At 47.8% G+C, this 17,568-nt stretch overlaps 1 protein-coding gene across 1 annotated transcript in view; it reads right to left on the bottom strand.

Moving 5' to 3' along the window:
• Positions 1-3,373: 3,373 nt before the first annotated feature.
• Positions 3,374-17,568, bottom strand: part of PARD6G (par-6 family cell polarity regulator gamma) — an 89,224-nt gene continuing 75,029 nt past the window's right edge. Inside the window, exon 3 of the mRNA XM_063077039.1 lies at positions 3,374-6,322. Coding sequence (XP_062933109.1) covers positions 5,466-6,322 — 857 coding nt within the window. The 3' untranslated portion in view covers positions 3,374-5,465. The remainder of the gene's footprint in view (positions 6,323-17,568) is intronic.

The following is a 17,568-nucleotide window of genomic DNA, read 5'->3' on the forward strand; positions in this document are numbered from 1 at the left end:
CTGGTGCTCCAAGGCCCACAGCAGACGTCTGTGTGGAAGGAGGCACCCATGTTGGGGGCTGACCGCTGACGGCATGGGGTTGGTGGGGAAGGCCCAGCTAGTGGAATGGGAGTGTGTGGGCAAGACTGGGCTTGGTTCTGCGTTTGTTACCGGTGGGGATGACCATAGCCTCCTCAGGTTGCTGTGGTAGCATTCACCTAAGATATTTATTCTCTTTGCAAAATACTTTCACATACAAAAAGTGAAGAGGCAGGGTGCTCTCAGAAGGCCTTTTTCTCACTGATCTTTCTGTGGGTCAGTGGCCCTGAGCAGGGAACATTTCCTTCAGTATTTTCAATGAGCTGCTTGAGTGACCCTTTACATATAAGCAGACTTTCAATTCCTGTTTCAGACAGAGAAGTGAAGTCCCTCACACTGGATGACAGCTTCTGTTCGATACAATGGAGGCAAAGGCTCTTTCCAGAATAATTCAAAGCTGGTGGATGGTGTCTATCCTAAGCCAGAACAGTGCAGATAAACGCTGCCTTTCTGAAAGCAGATAGCGGGGTGGGAAAAACACTGGAAGTCAGGCTCTAGAAAGAATTATTTATGTGATAGTGGAAATACCAGTCTGCCTGCCTTTCTTTACCTGTAAAGTAAGATGGTAAAATCATCTACAGGATTGAAATTCTGCAGTCTGGTTAGTATGGTTACGTAGAGGTAGATTTTGGATCTGATCCTCTTATGTAGATGTGTGGTACTTTCTGAAACTGGTTATTTGGAAGTAAATTTTGGATTCTGATCCTTGTATTTATATGAGGTACTCTCTGGGGTCTGGTTAAGTGTTTGCAGATTTCTATGATCCTCTCATGTAGATGTGTAGGACTCTATGAGGTCAAGTTATGTAGAGGTAGATTTCAGATCATCTATACGTTTGGTTCTCTATGCAGTTTGAGCTCAGGTGGGGTTCACATGGCATATGTAATTCAGTTCTTACATATAAGACAGACTTTTGGATCGCCATGGCCATGTTGTTTCATAGATGGTGCGACAGCCTACTAAAAGTACAACTATTATAAAAGCTCTTCCCTAGCACGGTATCTTGAGTGCAAAAGGACTCAGGTGAAGAAATAGTCATGTGTTGCATGAGGACATTTTGGTCAATGACGTTATATGCGGCGGTGGTCCTGTAAGATTATAATGGCTCTACCACATAGCCTAGGTTTGTAGTAGGCTAGACCATCTAAGTTGTGTAAGTACACTCTGTGACGTCTGCACAATGGTGAAATTGCCTAACAACGCATTTCTAAAAATGTATCCATCGTTAAACGAGGCATGGCTGTAATGTGTTTACCTTCAAAGCTCACTATGCAAAGGAATGTGGAAGATGGCAGTTATCTATTGGGTTTCAAGACCAATGTTGAATCATTTTGTCTGCTTTTTATTAATGTAATAAGAGTTTGCGTCTCCTTGGAAATATGGTTCAGTACTGAAAAAATTCTTGACACCAGAAAGTTCTCTAATCATCTCTTTTCATGAGGTTAAGGGAGAATAAAACATAAGTGAGGAAAGAGAAGAGGCAAACAAGAATTCTTATATCGACCTGGAATGTCTTCAAGGATAAATACTTTAGGAGACAGATGTTAGAGACAGAAAGGAAAAAGGTACAGGTGTGGGGTGGGAAGTAAAAAGTAATTCAAAGCATCGTATTTGTGCACATTAGGAAATACTTTTGCAGGTTACCTGATGTCAAATGACATTGTCAATACTAGTACATAACATACTAGAGGAAAATCCTATATGCTTGTCAGATAAGCCTTTGCTCATTAAGTCCAAGCTCACAAGCAAATCCTACTACTTTCTTGACAACAGCTTTAAGGAGGGAATGGTTCTCAAAGTATGATTCCTGGACCAGCAGCATCAACATCACCTGGGACTTGCTAGAAATGAAAATTCTCAAGCCTCTCCCCAAATCTCTGAATCAGAGTATCTGGGGGTAGGCCAGGCATGAGTCGTCCAGCCTGCTTGAAATGGGAGGTCCAGAGCTTACACTGAGCAGCTAACCTTCCCAGAAAAGGTAAAGGTGGAAATCAGCTAAGTAGGTTCATACTTCCAGTACAAACAGTACACATTAAATATTTTTCTGCATTTAGGAACTGGCTGTTAGTTCAGCCTTACATCATTTTAATAAGTTAAACTGTTCAGACAATTGTGACTAAGTTTTTAAAAAAACTTCATAGTTTTTATTCCTGATATGGAGGAAAGGTTCCCCCCCCAATGAAACTGTCACCCATTCCAGTACTTATTTTTTTTTCCATGAAAGGATTAAAAAAGGACGCTTCCACCACACTTGGTCCATTCTTGCATCCTTTAAAAAACATTCAGCAGAGGTGAATGTAACTTACATGGTACTGTTGGAAAACTTATCTCAGAATTTAGTTAAACTGGACTTTGTAACAACCATAGCATTTTCCAGATACCTTTGCTACTTGCCATGAGACCCACCCCCACATCCCATGTCTGTGATCACCCCATGTAAAGCCACAGGATACTGAATAACCTCACTGACTGGTAAGCAGAGTCCATCACTGGCTGAAAGGCTGGCTCCTCCCACCTCCATGCTCTGGGGTTTGTGATGTGGATTATCAGGCCAGGGAAACCCCGAGCACCCCACCCCTCTTGTGGCAAGAGGTGCAGCTCCTGCTCACACTCAAGCATCTGCATCTCACACTGTGCCTTGCGAATGTCCCTGAAACCTGACAGCTTCAGAGAATGTATCCAGCTTTGGTGCCTCATCAGACTGTCCAGCTACTTGAGTTTTCTCAACTCCAAACTGGAAAAAGGCTGCCTACAATTCAGCATCATTGTGAGGGTTCAGGTGATGAGGACTTGAAAAGCCCCTGTTAGCGTGCTTGTCGCTGTCACAGTATCTTCAATTTGTTGAGCGAGTGAGTCTTGGTAGTTGTGCATTATACATTTAGTGGTGTCAGAACGATACTGCTAACAGAAACTTTGCAAACCAGGGTATATTTAGGAAGGGCTGTGTAAGTATTCAGAAAAGCCTTTTCAAAACGACTTCAAAAGAGGGTTCTAGACTATCTATCATCTATCTATCTAAGCTTGGGCCCATATTCTCATCTATAAAGTGGGAATAATACTTGCCTTACAGAGAATGTGTGAGGATTAAGTGAAAAAATATGGCACATAATAATAGGCACTTGAAGAATATTAGTTATTCCCTTTTGAGTGATTAGTTTGTCATTAGTACTGACTCTCTCCCCTTATTTAGAACATAACTGAAATATATCATGAATGCATTTTGTTAACTCAAAAGCAAAAAAAGTTTTATTCTGTAATATATAAAACCAAGAGAACTTTAATATATGACATAGTTTTGTTTTGTCTTAAAAAAGAAAAAGTTGCAGAAGTACAGACCTGGGTAGAAAAATACACTTGAGCAGCTGTTCCAAGCAGTTCATAATTCCTAAAATGATGAATAGCGCACAAATCTCAGAATAAGCTTTTTTAAAAAAATTACTCACATTTGCTTAACAACTTAAAACATGGTAAGAAATATAATTTTGTCTTGGTAGCAGACCCAGTTATTCAACAGATATTCAATAGCCAGCAATAACTTAGTAAAAGAACATTTCTTTTGTTATAGTAAACTTTAGTGTTTTGGTTCTATAATACTTAATAAAAAACACTTCCGAGCTGGGGTACCAAACAAGATGCTCTTACAGTTCATGAGAGCCCATAAGTTTGGGGGGATTTGGATCCTCACCTGAGACCTCAAAGGGGGAGCATCTTTAGACTTCCCTGTGCTTAGGAACAATCAGTGATCCTTTGTATACAAATAACAAAATGAAACATAGACTCACAAAACCACTACTCAGCAAAAGCAATTTCTGTCCAATAATTAGTTTCCAAAAGGAAAAGAATTGCTTTTCACTTAACAAATTCAGGAAAAATGGACATGTTGAGATGCAGCCTGACATTCATGAAATCAGGACAGTTCTGCCACTGACCAGCAAGTGGTGCTGAACTAAAGGAGAAACAGCAGGAGGTGCTCCAGGCTCTGGCAACGTAGAAAAGTACTTTCCCCCTGTATTTATGAGACTTATTTGGTCAAAGTTTAGTTCTCAAAGTATAAACACAACATTTTCTCCCCAACATTGTGTTCAAACAGAAAACACGCTTCATATGAAATTTGGATCAACCGTGAATAACCCTTTAGAATTACTAAATATGTAAATGCTGCTAGAAGTTTGAAGGGAATTGACAATGAATTTAACATTTAAGCATCACTATGTTCCCCATGACCTGTTACAGTGAAAGAAAAAGAACTCATGCCATTGACCATATAGTCTAGAAATGGAAATTGGCATGTATTTATTATGACACAGAAAGAGAAATGGCTGTTTTGAAAACAAAGATAACAGAACTCACACATCTAAATGGCTGTGTTTCCAAAGGTGTGCGAAGCTTACCCACTACTTCTGCCGAAACACGTCACATACTGCCCTTGGAGTCAACCAACCCACAGGACGGGACTGGAGATGATCTCAGAGGAAAGGCTGGCTTTTGAGCACAGATAGTGTTGCTGGGAGTCCCCTTCCAATCCAGCAGAGCTAGTGCTTCCTGAAATTAAGTTCACCCTCAAAGGCTGAAGGTGAGTCATCTCCAAAGATGGTCACAGACACAGCCCTTGGGGACACTTGGGGACAATTCCACACTGTGGCACCACGGCTACTTCTAGGTGAGTTCTCATGTCCCAGGCCGTGCTCAGGAGTTCAACACACATTTGGCTTTTTGAAATATGACTATAAACAATGTGAATATTTGGAATGCACCTTCTATGGTTGTACCTATTACAGGTTTCTGTAAAACCAGACTCTGCCTTTTTGTCATCAGCAGAACTAGCCTCACCTGCAAGTCAGCAACAGGCACAGTGAAGATACTGTGATCACTGGGTGTTTCTGCCTGGGTTAAGTTAAAAAAAAAAAAAAAAAAAAACCCATGAATCCGACTGTGTTAAAAAAGTAATTTTAAACCTCCATTTGAAAAGTGAGTATTTTTAAAATTTAAAAATGAAGTATTTTCAGTACTTGATCAGATCTTTTCTATCAATTTGCAAAGGTACTAGGACCTGCTCTCAGGTCTAGTACACTGTGTGTGTATATGTGTGTATTTTAAGTTCTGTGAAGAAATTCTATAAAAATAGATGGCATTTTTACTATATCAAGGAGGTGAAGCAGAGTAAGGTTGTGGGAGAAAAGGGAGTGATAAAAACAAAAAAGGAGGGGTGATTTATACAATTATCTTTCTTATTTTAAAACTGGAATAAAAAATTTAAAAATATTTCCCCTTGGAATTTTACTTATCACTGTGTACTCAACAGTCCTGGCCAGGTCTCTCCGGACTCTGCCCGCTCCGTGAGGTCTGCAGGCATCTGAGCTGCAGGCGACCCGGCAGTCCGCGCAGCACTAGAGCGTGACCGCGGGCCCGTGCTCCTCGACTCCTCCCTGGGGGAAGACCAGGCTGTGGCGGGGGTCTGACTTTAGGGAGCTGAGCAGTTTGTGGATGCTGCCGTTGCTTTCGCGCCCGGAGCTATTCAGGGCCAGGTCCCGGTGCAGCCTCTGAGCCAGGCTGGTGCCATTGACCCGAGAGAGGCTGCCTGAGGGCGGCCCCTGCGTCTTGGGCCCGTGGCGGGGCTCCAGAGCCCCCTCGATGACGATGTCGGCCTCCTCGTCGCTCTCCATCTCGTCTGGGTGGAAGTTCTGTAGCACGTGGGCGGCCGGCAGGCTGTGGTGGCTGGCGGTGCTGTCCGTGGACTGGCCCGAGCTGCCTGAGGTGCGGCTGCTGCGGACCACGTTGTTCCGCTGGTTGGCGGGTTTCACGGTGATGATGAGGTTGTGGCTGTTGGCGATCATCATGTCCGTGACCTGGTCCAGCGTCTTTCCGGCCACCTCGATCCCGTTCACCTCCAAGACTTCGTCGTTCACGGCCAGCAGCCCGGTGCTCTCTGCAAGGCCCCCGGGGACCATGCGGGAGATGAAAATGCCCGGGACCTTCTCCAGCCCGTGGGGGGTCACCCGCACGCTGGTGCCGTCGCGGATGTAGAAGCCCAGTGGCTTCTCACAGCCGTGCCTGTACAGCCTGACTCGGCGGTGCGTCTCGGGGAGGATGTCCACGTCAATGATGGAGGACACGGGGCGGAAGTCGTGGGGCATGCCGATGTTGAGGTGCGTGCGCCGGCGCAGACCCTCGTCCCGCAGCGTCACCAGCACCTTCTTCTTTCGCGACAGGGTGCCCGCCCCGAAGTTGTAGTGGTCTGCCTCTTCTGAAACAGTCCAGAGAGGGGACAGTCAGAGGCGCACCACCACACAGAGGCAATTAAAAAAGCAGAGCAAAAAAAACCAAATACTGGCAACACCTGGGAAGCCTGAGGTGGGTTATCCAGGTACGTTTCAGCACTTTCTGCTGCCTCCCCTTCAACGCCCTTCAGCTGCTTCTCTGCTTTGTGGTATGAGCCTGGCAGGGACCTGCAGCAGACGTGCTGACATGGATTCTTCAGTCACACACACAAGTAGATGCTGAGTGTGCAAGGCATTTGATTCACAAACATGCCAGGGCCACCTATGGACTGTTCAACTGAGCCCACCACCACCCTACTGCGATCATAGGATGGGCTCAGCAGCAGTAACCAGGCAAACATTTGAGGCCAAGTTCAACTGGAGTCACCTCCCTAAATGACTCTCTAGTCTACAGTTCTCCAATGGACCAAATAAAATGAGTTAAAGGTTAAGGAGTGGCAGTAAGAGCCTGCAGCGAAGAGAATTAACAGTAGAGGGAAGGCTGGTAAGCTCTGAAGACGTGGGTTAAACCCCAGCAGGGCCCAAGACACTAGGAGCTTTCATGGAGACAGAAGGCCAGACTAGAGGACTTCTTAAATCTCACCCGGTCGAGTTCCTAAAAATGATTCTCTTATATATTTCTTCTCTTCCAACTATAAGATACTAACAAGAAATACCTTTCCTTCTTTTCCTCCTATGAGTAAACACCCACGGATTATAGCGTGTGCTAACCAGCAGTTCAGTGTCACTGAGGTGTTGCTCAGCAGAGAATCATTCCCATGCACTTCTGCGGACGAGGACAGTGGATGAGATAGCAGGGAACACTCCTTCCCTGAAGTCCCATGCGCTGTTGGGCATCATCTGGGGGCTCACGATGCACCCAGCCTCACAGCCTGGGGGACGTCCTCCCTGCACATGTGGCCCATGGAGTCTGTTGCAGCTCATGTGGCCTGCTCTGCATTGCCAACAAAAACTTGGTGGGGTACTATTTCTTCCCCACACTCCTCCCTTCTGCCAAAGGCTGACCATTTCTTTGGTCAGTGCTCCAGGATCCTCCAGCACGTCACTGAGAGGAGACTGGCTCACAGGCACCCACAAGACAGTTTCCTGTCCATAGCCTTGATCCTAACACTTGCCATTCCTCATTTATGTGGCTGCAAAAGACAAAAGACTGATGGGTTAAAAAGAAGCCACAGGCAGTGTTGGTGGGAAAGCTTGGTAAGAACAAAGGAAAAAGAGAAGGACAGTGAGTTGGGAATAGCCACAGGAGCAAGATTTAATTTAAGAGCAATTCTCTTAAAGACTGAGCAACAGGAAAATCTCTCAGAGTTCAGTTCTCTTCCAAAATGGTACAATATTTCTCTTAAGTTACAGGAACCCAATACCTACCCTCCCAACAGCACACCACTGGCCAGGAGTACTGGGAGCCCGAGCAGATTAGTTGCTATAAACAGGCTGGCTCCTGGGGGTGAGGTGGGGGTGGTCGGTATCAGCCCAGTATCTACATTTCTGCGAGCAGGCCAAAGCCCCTTATGATTGATTTCCTTTAGGGGCAGTGGAACACTGGTTGACACAGCTCTAGAAAAGACTTCAAAGACAAAATTACTTCCACCATGAGAGTGCACTCAGGCAGCTTGGAAAGGAGGCCAGTGCTTGGGCACCTCAACCCAGCAGAACTGGTGACTGCCTAGACAATGAGAAGGACCTCGCACAGGATCCAGGACACACTGCAGCAGCAGGATGAGCACACCCAAGAGCCAGGATGCTGGAGCCTGAGAACAATCCCTTCCCTTGAGATGCCCTCCAGGGCCAACCTAAGCAGCACACAACGTACACCTACAAAAACCCTGAATCGATACCATCATTTACCCTACAGTGATACAGCAGGGTCTGGAAGGACTTTTGGAATAAGATGACTTTTTAAAATTACACTTGGACCATTCCTCCCCAGGCATGACCACTAGTGGTTGGGTGTGTCTCTATCAAGCTCTTTCTACACAGTCACCTACGTGTGCACACGGTGTCTATGCTTGTGTCATATGGAAATGAGATATCTGTCCCTAGCCAGTGCCCAGCCTCTCCACACCAAAGACTCATCAAATGCATACTTGATGACTGGGGACACCAAGTGGATAAAGTCCTTGTCTGGAAGCAACCATGAAGCTAGTGGGAGAAAGTGATACAGAAATAACAAAGTACAACCACGTGCAAAATGCCATCAGACAGGATGTCAGCAGGATATGGTGGGAGCTGTGTGGGGCATCGGGGGCCCATCAGGTCCAGGGTCTGGGATGGAGTGGGCTCCTCCAGACCAAAAACACAAAGGCATCTATCCCATGACCCAGAGAGAGCAAAACCCACAGGAAAGCCTGAGGGTGCTCACACAGCTGGCAGCCCCCATGGCACAGCTGGGCCATGATGGGCTCTCCTCTGAAACAGCCTTTTCCAGAGGGTAGCCCTCTGACAGTGGCCATCACATGCCCCTCCCCAGGGGTGCGCTTGGGGCTGTGGGACCCGCAGGCAGGAATCCCTCGGAAAGGCTGGATCGAACAGGGGCCGGGCAGGCTCCTCAGGGCCGCGGCCAAGCCCCGGCTGGACAGTGGCTCGTGGAGGTGCTGGGAGAGGGAGAAGGGCGATGGTGCCTTTCCACGTGGGAAGGCGTAAGCAGTGGCTGAGGCTCCGTGCACTGGCCTCTTCTGCACACCCTGGACTGGGGCTTCCAGACAGACCCCCAGCCCCAGCCGTGCATGCCCCATCACGACGCCGGCAGGGCCAGTGGGTGTGGGAGCTCAGGTGGGTGCAGGAGCTCAGCTGTGGGACTAGACTGAGGCTTGAGCCAGAACTGCGGACGCAGAGGTCAGGTGGGGCTCCTCCCCATGACTGAGGGATAAAAGCAGGTGTGTGGAATTCTGCTTCAAGGAGGACAGAGCATTGTGGTTCTTCCCATCCCTCCTGCTAAGTTCAGCAAAAACCCTGGAGGTGACACAAAGGTAAGAGGACCAGACTTGGAGCTGAAGAAGCCGGCACCCTGGATTCACCAAGGAGCACAGACCAAAACCCCTCAGCAAGTCTCCGCTCTCTGCCCAGAAAACCAGCAAGGACAGCCTGGACCGACAGAACCCCACCTGTCCCAGCAGGACAGGAGGAGACAAAGCCACACCCTCACTTGTGACCCCGACCCCTCCTCCATGGGTCCCACAGCCCTGGGGCCTCTCCTCCCCCACACACTCCAGGGGCCAGGGCCTGCCCTGCATGCCAAGTCCAGATTACTGCAAATGTGCATCCTCCCTCCCCTGGACTCCAAATCCTCCAAACCTCAAGGGCATGGCCTCTTCGGTGTGTTCTCTTACCTGAAGGGCTCACAGCTTATAACTTCTGTTTTTGAGTCGGGTTCATATTGCTCCTAAGCATTATGTCTCAATGTTGTGTCCAGAGTATATAGCCACAGACTCAAGAGTTACCCATCTAACAGTAATATAAAACGTACTTCTAGCCAACTTCAAATTAAACCTTTCAAAGATATGTCTTTGCCTCTAAAACTTTAGCAAAGTTTTTTTTTTCTAATGGTGTTGAATTGCTAACCTCCAGGAAGTTGCCAGAAAATATAATTTATCATTCCACTTATTTTCTGACTAACAGCTACCACTCTGTCACCATCTGGACCTGTACACAAATGCTGGACTCTCCCCTTGCATTTTTCCTTGCGAAATGGACACAGCATGCTAGCAGCACATGGCCTCAGCTCACTGACACCATATGATCAGCTTGGCACCCACATACCATGCCACGCCACGCCACGCCAATCATTGATTCATTTGTTCCTCCTCTCGGCTACACCCCAAATAAAACAAAGGTGGGGTTGCAGGATGGTGAGCATCTCCCCTGCGGCCCACGAGGTCCCGTGAGGCCCCACAGCACTCTGCCTTGCAGGCAATGCGGTCTGGGCATCTGCACTGGGGCGGCCACTGCTGATGGATCCACCAGCCATGAGAGGGTTGTGGGAGCAGCAGGACACCTTGTCTTGGTAGGAAGCTCTGGAATTAGATGTTTTAGAGACAGGCAGGAGGTTGGTAGGAAGGCTGTGCTGTCTCAGCCCAGGCTCCTCCTGCCCGCCTGCAGGACGATGCTCTCAATGTGGAAATCTGGCTGTGGAAGAGAGGTCTCAGAGAAACTAGAGATTTCCCAATTTGTCACTGTCATTCTTACTTTCCACCAATACACGCACAGAAATAGGAATCATTTCCCACATTTATCTAACTGTAAATCCAGAAGTTATTGTAACAAAAACCAGGCCTTACTTTCAAATAACATATTACAATTTTTTTGTTTAAAACACTATTAATTACATCCAGAAAGCTCACCCACACAGGGGTGGCAACTTCCAAACTCCTTAATCATCCTGATTTTTTTGATATATAATTTTGGATTCAACACTTTTACTTCAACAACATGCTATTATTATTATACACTGTAGTTTTCAACATTGTTAATCTATTTTAAATTATGATAAAATACTCTAGCTGTACCAGATAAATATTTGGAACTGAACGCTGGTGTCAATTATTAAGCTAAATGTACACTTGGAATGTAAGGGCTTCAACAAGGTCACCAACAGTAATTAATTACAACCTCCCCATTCAGACATGGCAGGTACTGCCTTTCCATTCTGACATCTAAGTAGGCACCAGATAAGAAAACACACGAGAGCTCAATGATAGCTTATTTTAAAAAATATTTTCAATTTCCTCCTAAATGTCCTCCATAGAAATCATCCAGACAAGTGAGGGAGAAACTTGGGTATTTCACCCCACCCCTGCTCCTTACGGTTGCAGAGCACATGCATTTCCAACTTCTCAGGGACCTCCTTGGTAGCAAAGCAGTCCCACCTTCCAAACCAGGAAGATAAGCCTTAGGGTTGAAATCTGTCTGAGCAGCCCTAGAGATCTGTCCCCTGAAACATCTCATGAAACCTTCGCCACCACCCAGTGAAGGGTCTGTTATCACTGAGGTCCCCTAGGGAGTGGGAGTGGGTGGGGATGGACACAGGGGCCTCTTCTACTCCAGGGATCCTATAATCAAACTCTTGAACCCCTAAACATTGACTTTCATCATACTGAGTAGACCCTAACATCCAACACTGATCCTCTAGCCCTGACCTTGTGTCTCTAGCTCCTGTGGTTTATTAACCGTGCCTCCAAGGGAGTTTTAGCAAATCTAAAAGTACTGAAAAGCCAGCCACTCCCTTTAGGGCTCAACATGTCAACATGTGGGATAATTATTGCTTTCCAGCACAAGACACTGGCTAATCCAAACAATGAGTAAAGTGGGACCTACTGGACCTCATGGGGCACACCCCACTGTGGGTGCTTGTGTGGTTCCTGCCTGGAGGCATCATGCCACGTGTGAACATGCGTGTGTGCACAATGACATGTGGGGAGTGCTGAGGATAGGGCAGCGAGCACAGAGATGGTTCTGGAGACACATACTTGGGGCTCCAGGGGTTGGGGCAGCCTGGAGTGGGAGAAAGGTCCTGCGGGAGCCCCACATTGGCAGCGTTTGCCTGGGCAGCAGCAATGCTTTCCTGGACTCCTAGACAGACCTGGTGGTCCCAGGGGAAGGCGATACAGAGGGCTGGGCAAGAGCTACAAGGCATCCCCCCCCCCCCCCCCATTCTCACTCACCTCCTCCAGCCCAGCCCTGGCCGATGCCCCCTCTCTTGAAGGTGGTGTCTCAGGAAGTGTGGTGAGCGGTGAGCCAGCATGGGCACAACCAGCAGGGATGTGCTCTGGGGATTTTCAAGGATCAGGGCTGTGCCCTATCACATGCAACGCTTCTCACCAGCCACCCAGGACTCCTGCAAAGACAGGTTCTGAACCCCTGGTCTGGGTGCAGTGGGACAGCCCTCAGGCAGGGCTGGTGCTGGGAGCTCCTGGACTAATTCTGCACAAGGGGTTGATGAGGGGAGGGTTTGCCCATGACTGGCAAATTGTTGTTCAAGCTGAAAGACGAGCAAGTCTTGAGGCAGCCTCTAGATGAAAAAGTTGGAGTGGGCAGCTCAGGGGGGGATGTGCAGATGCCTCTACAAGGAGGAGGGACAGCAAGCATGTGTGAATTTGTTTCCACCAAGTCTGGATGGCTGGCACCAGCCCAGTGCATCCTGCCTGCTCCCCAGAATTCAACTTCGTCAAACGGAGCCTGGCTGTGATACTGCAGAATTTCACACAATACACTTCTCTATCTCCTTTTTAAGTATAAACCATGGCATATGGACTATATTAGCCAAGATTCCAAACTATTTTAAAAATAAAATTTGTTCTAAAGAATGCCCCATTCCTAAAATTCCAGCTTTGGTTCATAAAATACCTATTTACAACAGCAAAATTGTCACAGCTTCTTCATCAAGCAATATGTTAAATCTTGTATTTTCCAAAAAGTAAACAATTCAGCGAATTACATTTTTTAGGCAAGTATCTACCCATCCCCTCCCCATACTGTTTTCACTCAAATATTTTCTTCTCCCACTTACATTTCAAGATATTCTCAACAACAGGAGAAACAGAAGTCTCGTCCTATAAAGCTATGATGGGTACAGGTTTTCAAAATATTTTCTTACAAAATAACCTCCCTTATCACGTTTGTCCTTGATGAGGACTGGACCGTTCCCGAGTCTGAGCCGGTCAGAACGGCTCGAAAACTGGTAAAACCGCCTGGCAAAGGTGCTGGGGGCATCCTCCCGAACCCTGGCAAAGGGTGACAAACGGGAAGCCCTCTGCTCGGGGAAGGCGGCTACTCGCTCCTGAGGGCTTGGTGGAGCCGGCGGTGGCCACAGCTCTCGCATAAAGGCCCTTTTCATTTTCCATCGGCCACTCCCGAGAAGGTTCCACTTCAAGCGATGCCGCGTATCACGGCCACAGACAGGCCACCCCAGAGCGGCTGCATCTGGGTGCCACTGATAATGATCGACAGAGAAAGGGCCCAGCTCCGACCGGGCGCCCAGCTGGCCAGGCCTTGGGCAGCTCGTCAGAGATCCGGTCAGCACCCTGTCCTCCTGCCCAGCTGCTCGGGAGGGTGCGGCCCCTCGGCAGGGAACCCCCTGACGTCTTAGCCTCCGCCGCCCGGGACCCTGAGATGTGCTGGACAGTGAAACATCCAGGACAGTCACAGACCACGCTGTCCTGGACTCACCGGAGCACCTGCCTGTTTGCACAAGCTGTTTTTCAGTGGCTGGGGAGGCTCCGGGCCAGAACACAGGCTCTGGGATCACAGCCCTCGCACCCGTCCGCCGTCTGTCCCCCATGCGGCCGGTGCTAAGGCAGCCCCCCTACAGCACCCAGGAGAGGAGACTCATGGCGGGCTCCGCTTTAGAAAAAAACAAACTTGCACTCGGAGATGACCGGTCCAGCTGGCGCACAGCGCAGGAGGACACTCAGAGTCGGTGGGGCGGGTGGCGCCCAGTGACACCGACAACGGCACCACTGTCGTCGTCACCAGGCCATCTCATCTTGCACTGCCCAATCCGCTGCACCTCGTGCACCCAGCCCGTGAGGGCAGCCGCAGCTGTTCCTCCCCCAGCGCCCAGGCCCCGAGAACTGCTGCAGGAGGACGTAGCCGGAGCAGCGGACAGATGGACAAGGGGCCGCGCCGCGATGCTGGCTCCGCGGTGCCTACCAGCGGTGGGAACTTCCTAGCAGGGACCGAACCTCTCAGAGACACACACCAAGAAAGCTCACCAGAGGCAGGTGAGACGCTGCCGGCGGCTGGAGCGGTGAGTCGCCGAGATGGACGTCTAGTGACAAGACTAGCGATATTCTGGCCTTAACTGGCAGACAGCAGCTTTCTATCTGTCTCTTCGCAGCCAGCTGCTGCAGCAACGTCAGGACAGAAGCGGTCTGCGGGCCATCCCGGTCCCCGTCGGGCCGCGCCCTCACGTGCTGGGCGAAATTCGCTCTCGGCCCCTCCAGGAACAGACGGGGAGGGGAGAGGATGGCGGGGCGAGCAGCTAGAGAAGGGGTCCGCGTCCGTCCAGCCGAGGGCACCGGCCAGGCCCTGACCTCCGGCCCACGGGGCGCTGGAGCACGAGTGAGCGGCCTGCGGGGCGGCGTGAGGGCCGTGAGGGCGCACCGCGAGCGGTGGGGGGAGCAGACCGGCGGGACGGGGCCTGGCCCCGAGGACGGCGGGGTCGCCACAGAAGGGGCGGGGCGTGGGGGGCGGCCGGACCAAGGCCCAGGCCCGGCTGCGGCTCCGCCGGGAGGTGCGGCTCCGCCGGGAGGTGCCGCTCCGCACGGGCCTCCCGCAGCTCGGGGAAGGCGGCCGCCGTTGGCTCTCAGGCGTCACTCGGTGGCGACCGGCGTCACGGCGCGCAGGCGTCACGCGAGACGCCCGACGTCACGGCGCGTGGGCGTCACGCGGTGACGACACGCGGCCTGAGTGCCTGGGACGCAGGAGGGCGGCGGTTGTGGCACCGCCGGAGCTTGTCGGGACTCGGACTCTGGGTTTTCATAAGATTTTCCGTGTTTCGGAGTGAAAATGACGGTTAAAAGCATCGCTTTACAGGAATGCCCGAGGAAGAAGACTTTAGCTTAGTTACTTAACTATAAAAAACACTATTCAAGTTAAAATGATGAAAGATAAACAACTTCAAATTAAAAAATGACCAAAATGTAGACAGAAGTTGCTTTAAAAGTAACTTTAAAATTTTTAAAATTGAAACTTTTTAATTTGAAAAATGCAGAATCCTCTAGAGTATCCATGGTTATTTACGTTAATTTGTGAATGCAGACGTTCACTTTCAAGCAAATTACTTTTTGCTAAATCACTAGAAGCCTGATACTACATTAAAAAGTTTATTTAAAAATTCATTAGAAAAGGTTTTTTAACCTAGGAAAATAGTTCAAAAAACATGTAGAAAGCACTTGCAAAACCATCTCAGAGTTCATAAAAATTAGCAACCCTCCCCAAACCCAAACCCCTCTAATTATGAAGAATGGGTAAAAATGCCTTAAAGCATGAAAGGTTAAAAGTCATTATTATATGGTGTATACACAAAATAAACTATTCTCAATATAAGTAAACATTTTGTTTTGTGGATGTCATCCAATTGACTCTAAAGTTTGTACAGAAAGGCAAAAGATACGGAATAGCCAACACAATATTGAAAAAGAAGAACGGAGTTGGGGGACTTGGAGACTTACTATAAAGTCATCAAGTGTGGTGAGTGGAACAGAACAGAGAAAGAGCAAAGGCAAATCAGTGGATAAGGGATGGTCTTTGCAAAAATGGTCCTGGAACAACTGCACATCCATTTCGTGCAAAAAACAACCCCCCCCCCCGGACCAAGACCTTACACCTTACACAAAAATTAACTTGAAATGGGTCAAAAAACTACATGTAAAACACGAAACTATAAAACTCCTAGAAGATAACGGGAGAAAATCTAGGTGACCTTGGGTTTGGCAACTAGTATTTAAATATAACACCAAAAGCACGATCCATGAAAGAAAAAACGTGTAAGTGGGACCTCATTAAAATTAAATACTCTACTCTGCAAAAGACACTGTTAAGATGACCAGGGTAATACCAGAGCAGAGGCTGAAAGAAAATACCTTTAAAAACATATCTGATAAAGAACATACATTCAGAATATACAAAGAACTCTTAAAACCCAACAATAATAAACAACCCAGTTACAAAATGGGCAAAAGGTCTGAACAGACACCCCACCAAAGAAGAGATACAGATGGCAAATGAAAAGTTGCTCAGCATATGTTATCTGAAAAATGCAAATTAAAACAGCAACAGGATACCACTACACACCTAGGAGAATGGCCAAAATCCAGAAAACTGACAACACCAAATCCTAGCAAGGATGAGAGCGAGAGAAACTCTTTAATTGCTCATGGGAATGCAAAATGGTACAGCTGCTTTGGCTGTTTCTTACAAACTAAATATACTCTTACTGTTCAGCAGTTGTACTCCTTGGTATTTACAGAAATGAACTGAAAACTTATGTTCACACAAAAACCTAAAAACAAATGTTTACAGAAGCTTTATCCATAATTGCAAAAATTGGAAAAGTGTTCTTCAGTAGGTGAAAGGATAAATAAACTGCAGTACATCCATATGATGGGTGCCTTCAGTGATAAGAAGGAAGAAGCTATCAAGCCATGAAAAGTCATTGAGGAACTTTAAATCCGCATCGCTAAGTGAAAGAAGCCAATCTAAAAAGACCGCCTACTGTATAAGTCCAGCTGTATGACATTCTGAAAAAAGTAAAACTATGGAGACAGTAAATAGACCAATGGTTGCCAGGTTGGGGGTAGGGAGGGATGAACAGCTGGACCAGAGGACTTTCAGGACAGTGAAATCCTTCTGCATGACACTGTGATGGCGGATACATGTCATTACACACCTGTCAAAGCCCACAGAATGTACAGCACCGAGAGTGGACCCTGATGTAAGCCATGGACCTTACTTGATAATAATGTATCACTACTGGCTCATCAATTTTAACAAATGTACCACCACATGAATACAAAATGTTATTAACAGGAGAAATGGTGTAGGGGGAGAGGGGATTTATGGGAACTCTCTGTAGTTGCCACTCAATTTTTCTGTAAACCTAAAACTGCTGTAAAAAATAAAGTCTCTTAATTTTAAAAATGCCTTAAAGAATAAAAGGCTAAAAATCATCATATGGCGCATACACCAAACTATTCCCTTAGTATGATGAAACATTTTCTTTAAAAGTTAAGTAGACATTAAGGGTTAAAAGTTGTAGAACCAGCTAGAAGAAATGTTACTATTTAGTTAACTGGAGGTTTCCAAATGTGTACTTCTGAACCATCTGCCTGTTGCCCTGTCAGCTGGACCAGCTGAGTGCCTGGACACAAGCCCCAGGGGGAGGGCTCTGAGCCTGCCCAGGGCCTCGGAGGGATGGTGAGGGCTAACCTCAGGCTGACAAGACACCGCAGTTTGCCCTGGAGGCCAGGGGTTGGGATTATTGGTTACTCACTCTGCCTGTTCTCTGCCCACAGCTGTGATCAGGATTGACAAAACCTTAGCTTCGTGGAGCCCATAGTCCAGTGTGGGAGTCAGAAAAATAAGCCTGTATACAATTGAGCATGTACAAGGAAAACAGTGATGGAGAGAGGGTCTGAGCAGCCATGCCCTGACGGTGACACCAGGAGACTGAGCGTTTCTGCCTTAGTGCTACAGTACAACTGCTGCAAAGTGA

The sequence above is a fragment of the Cynocephalus volans genome, chromosome 13 (assembly GCF_027409185.1).
Source record: "Cynocephalus volans isolate mCynVol1 chromosome 13, mCynVol1.pri, whole genome shotgun sequence".
Classification (NCBI taxonomy): Eukaryota; Metazoa; Chordata; class Mammalia; order Dermoptera; family Cynocephalidae; genus Cynocephalus; species Cynocephalus volans.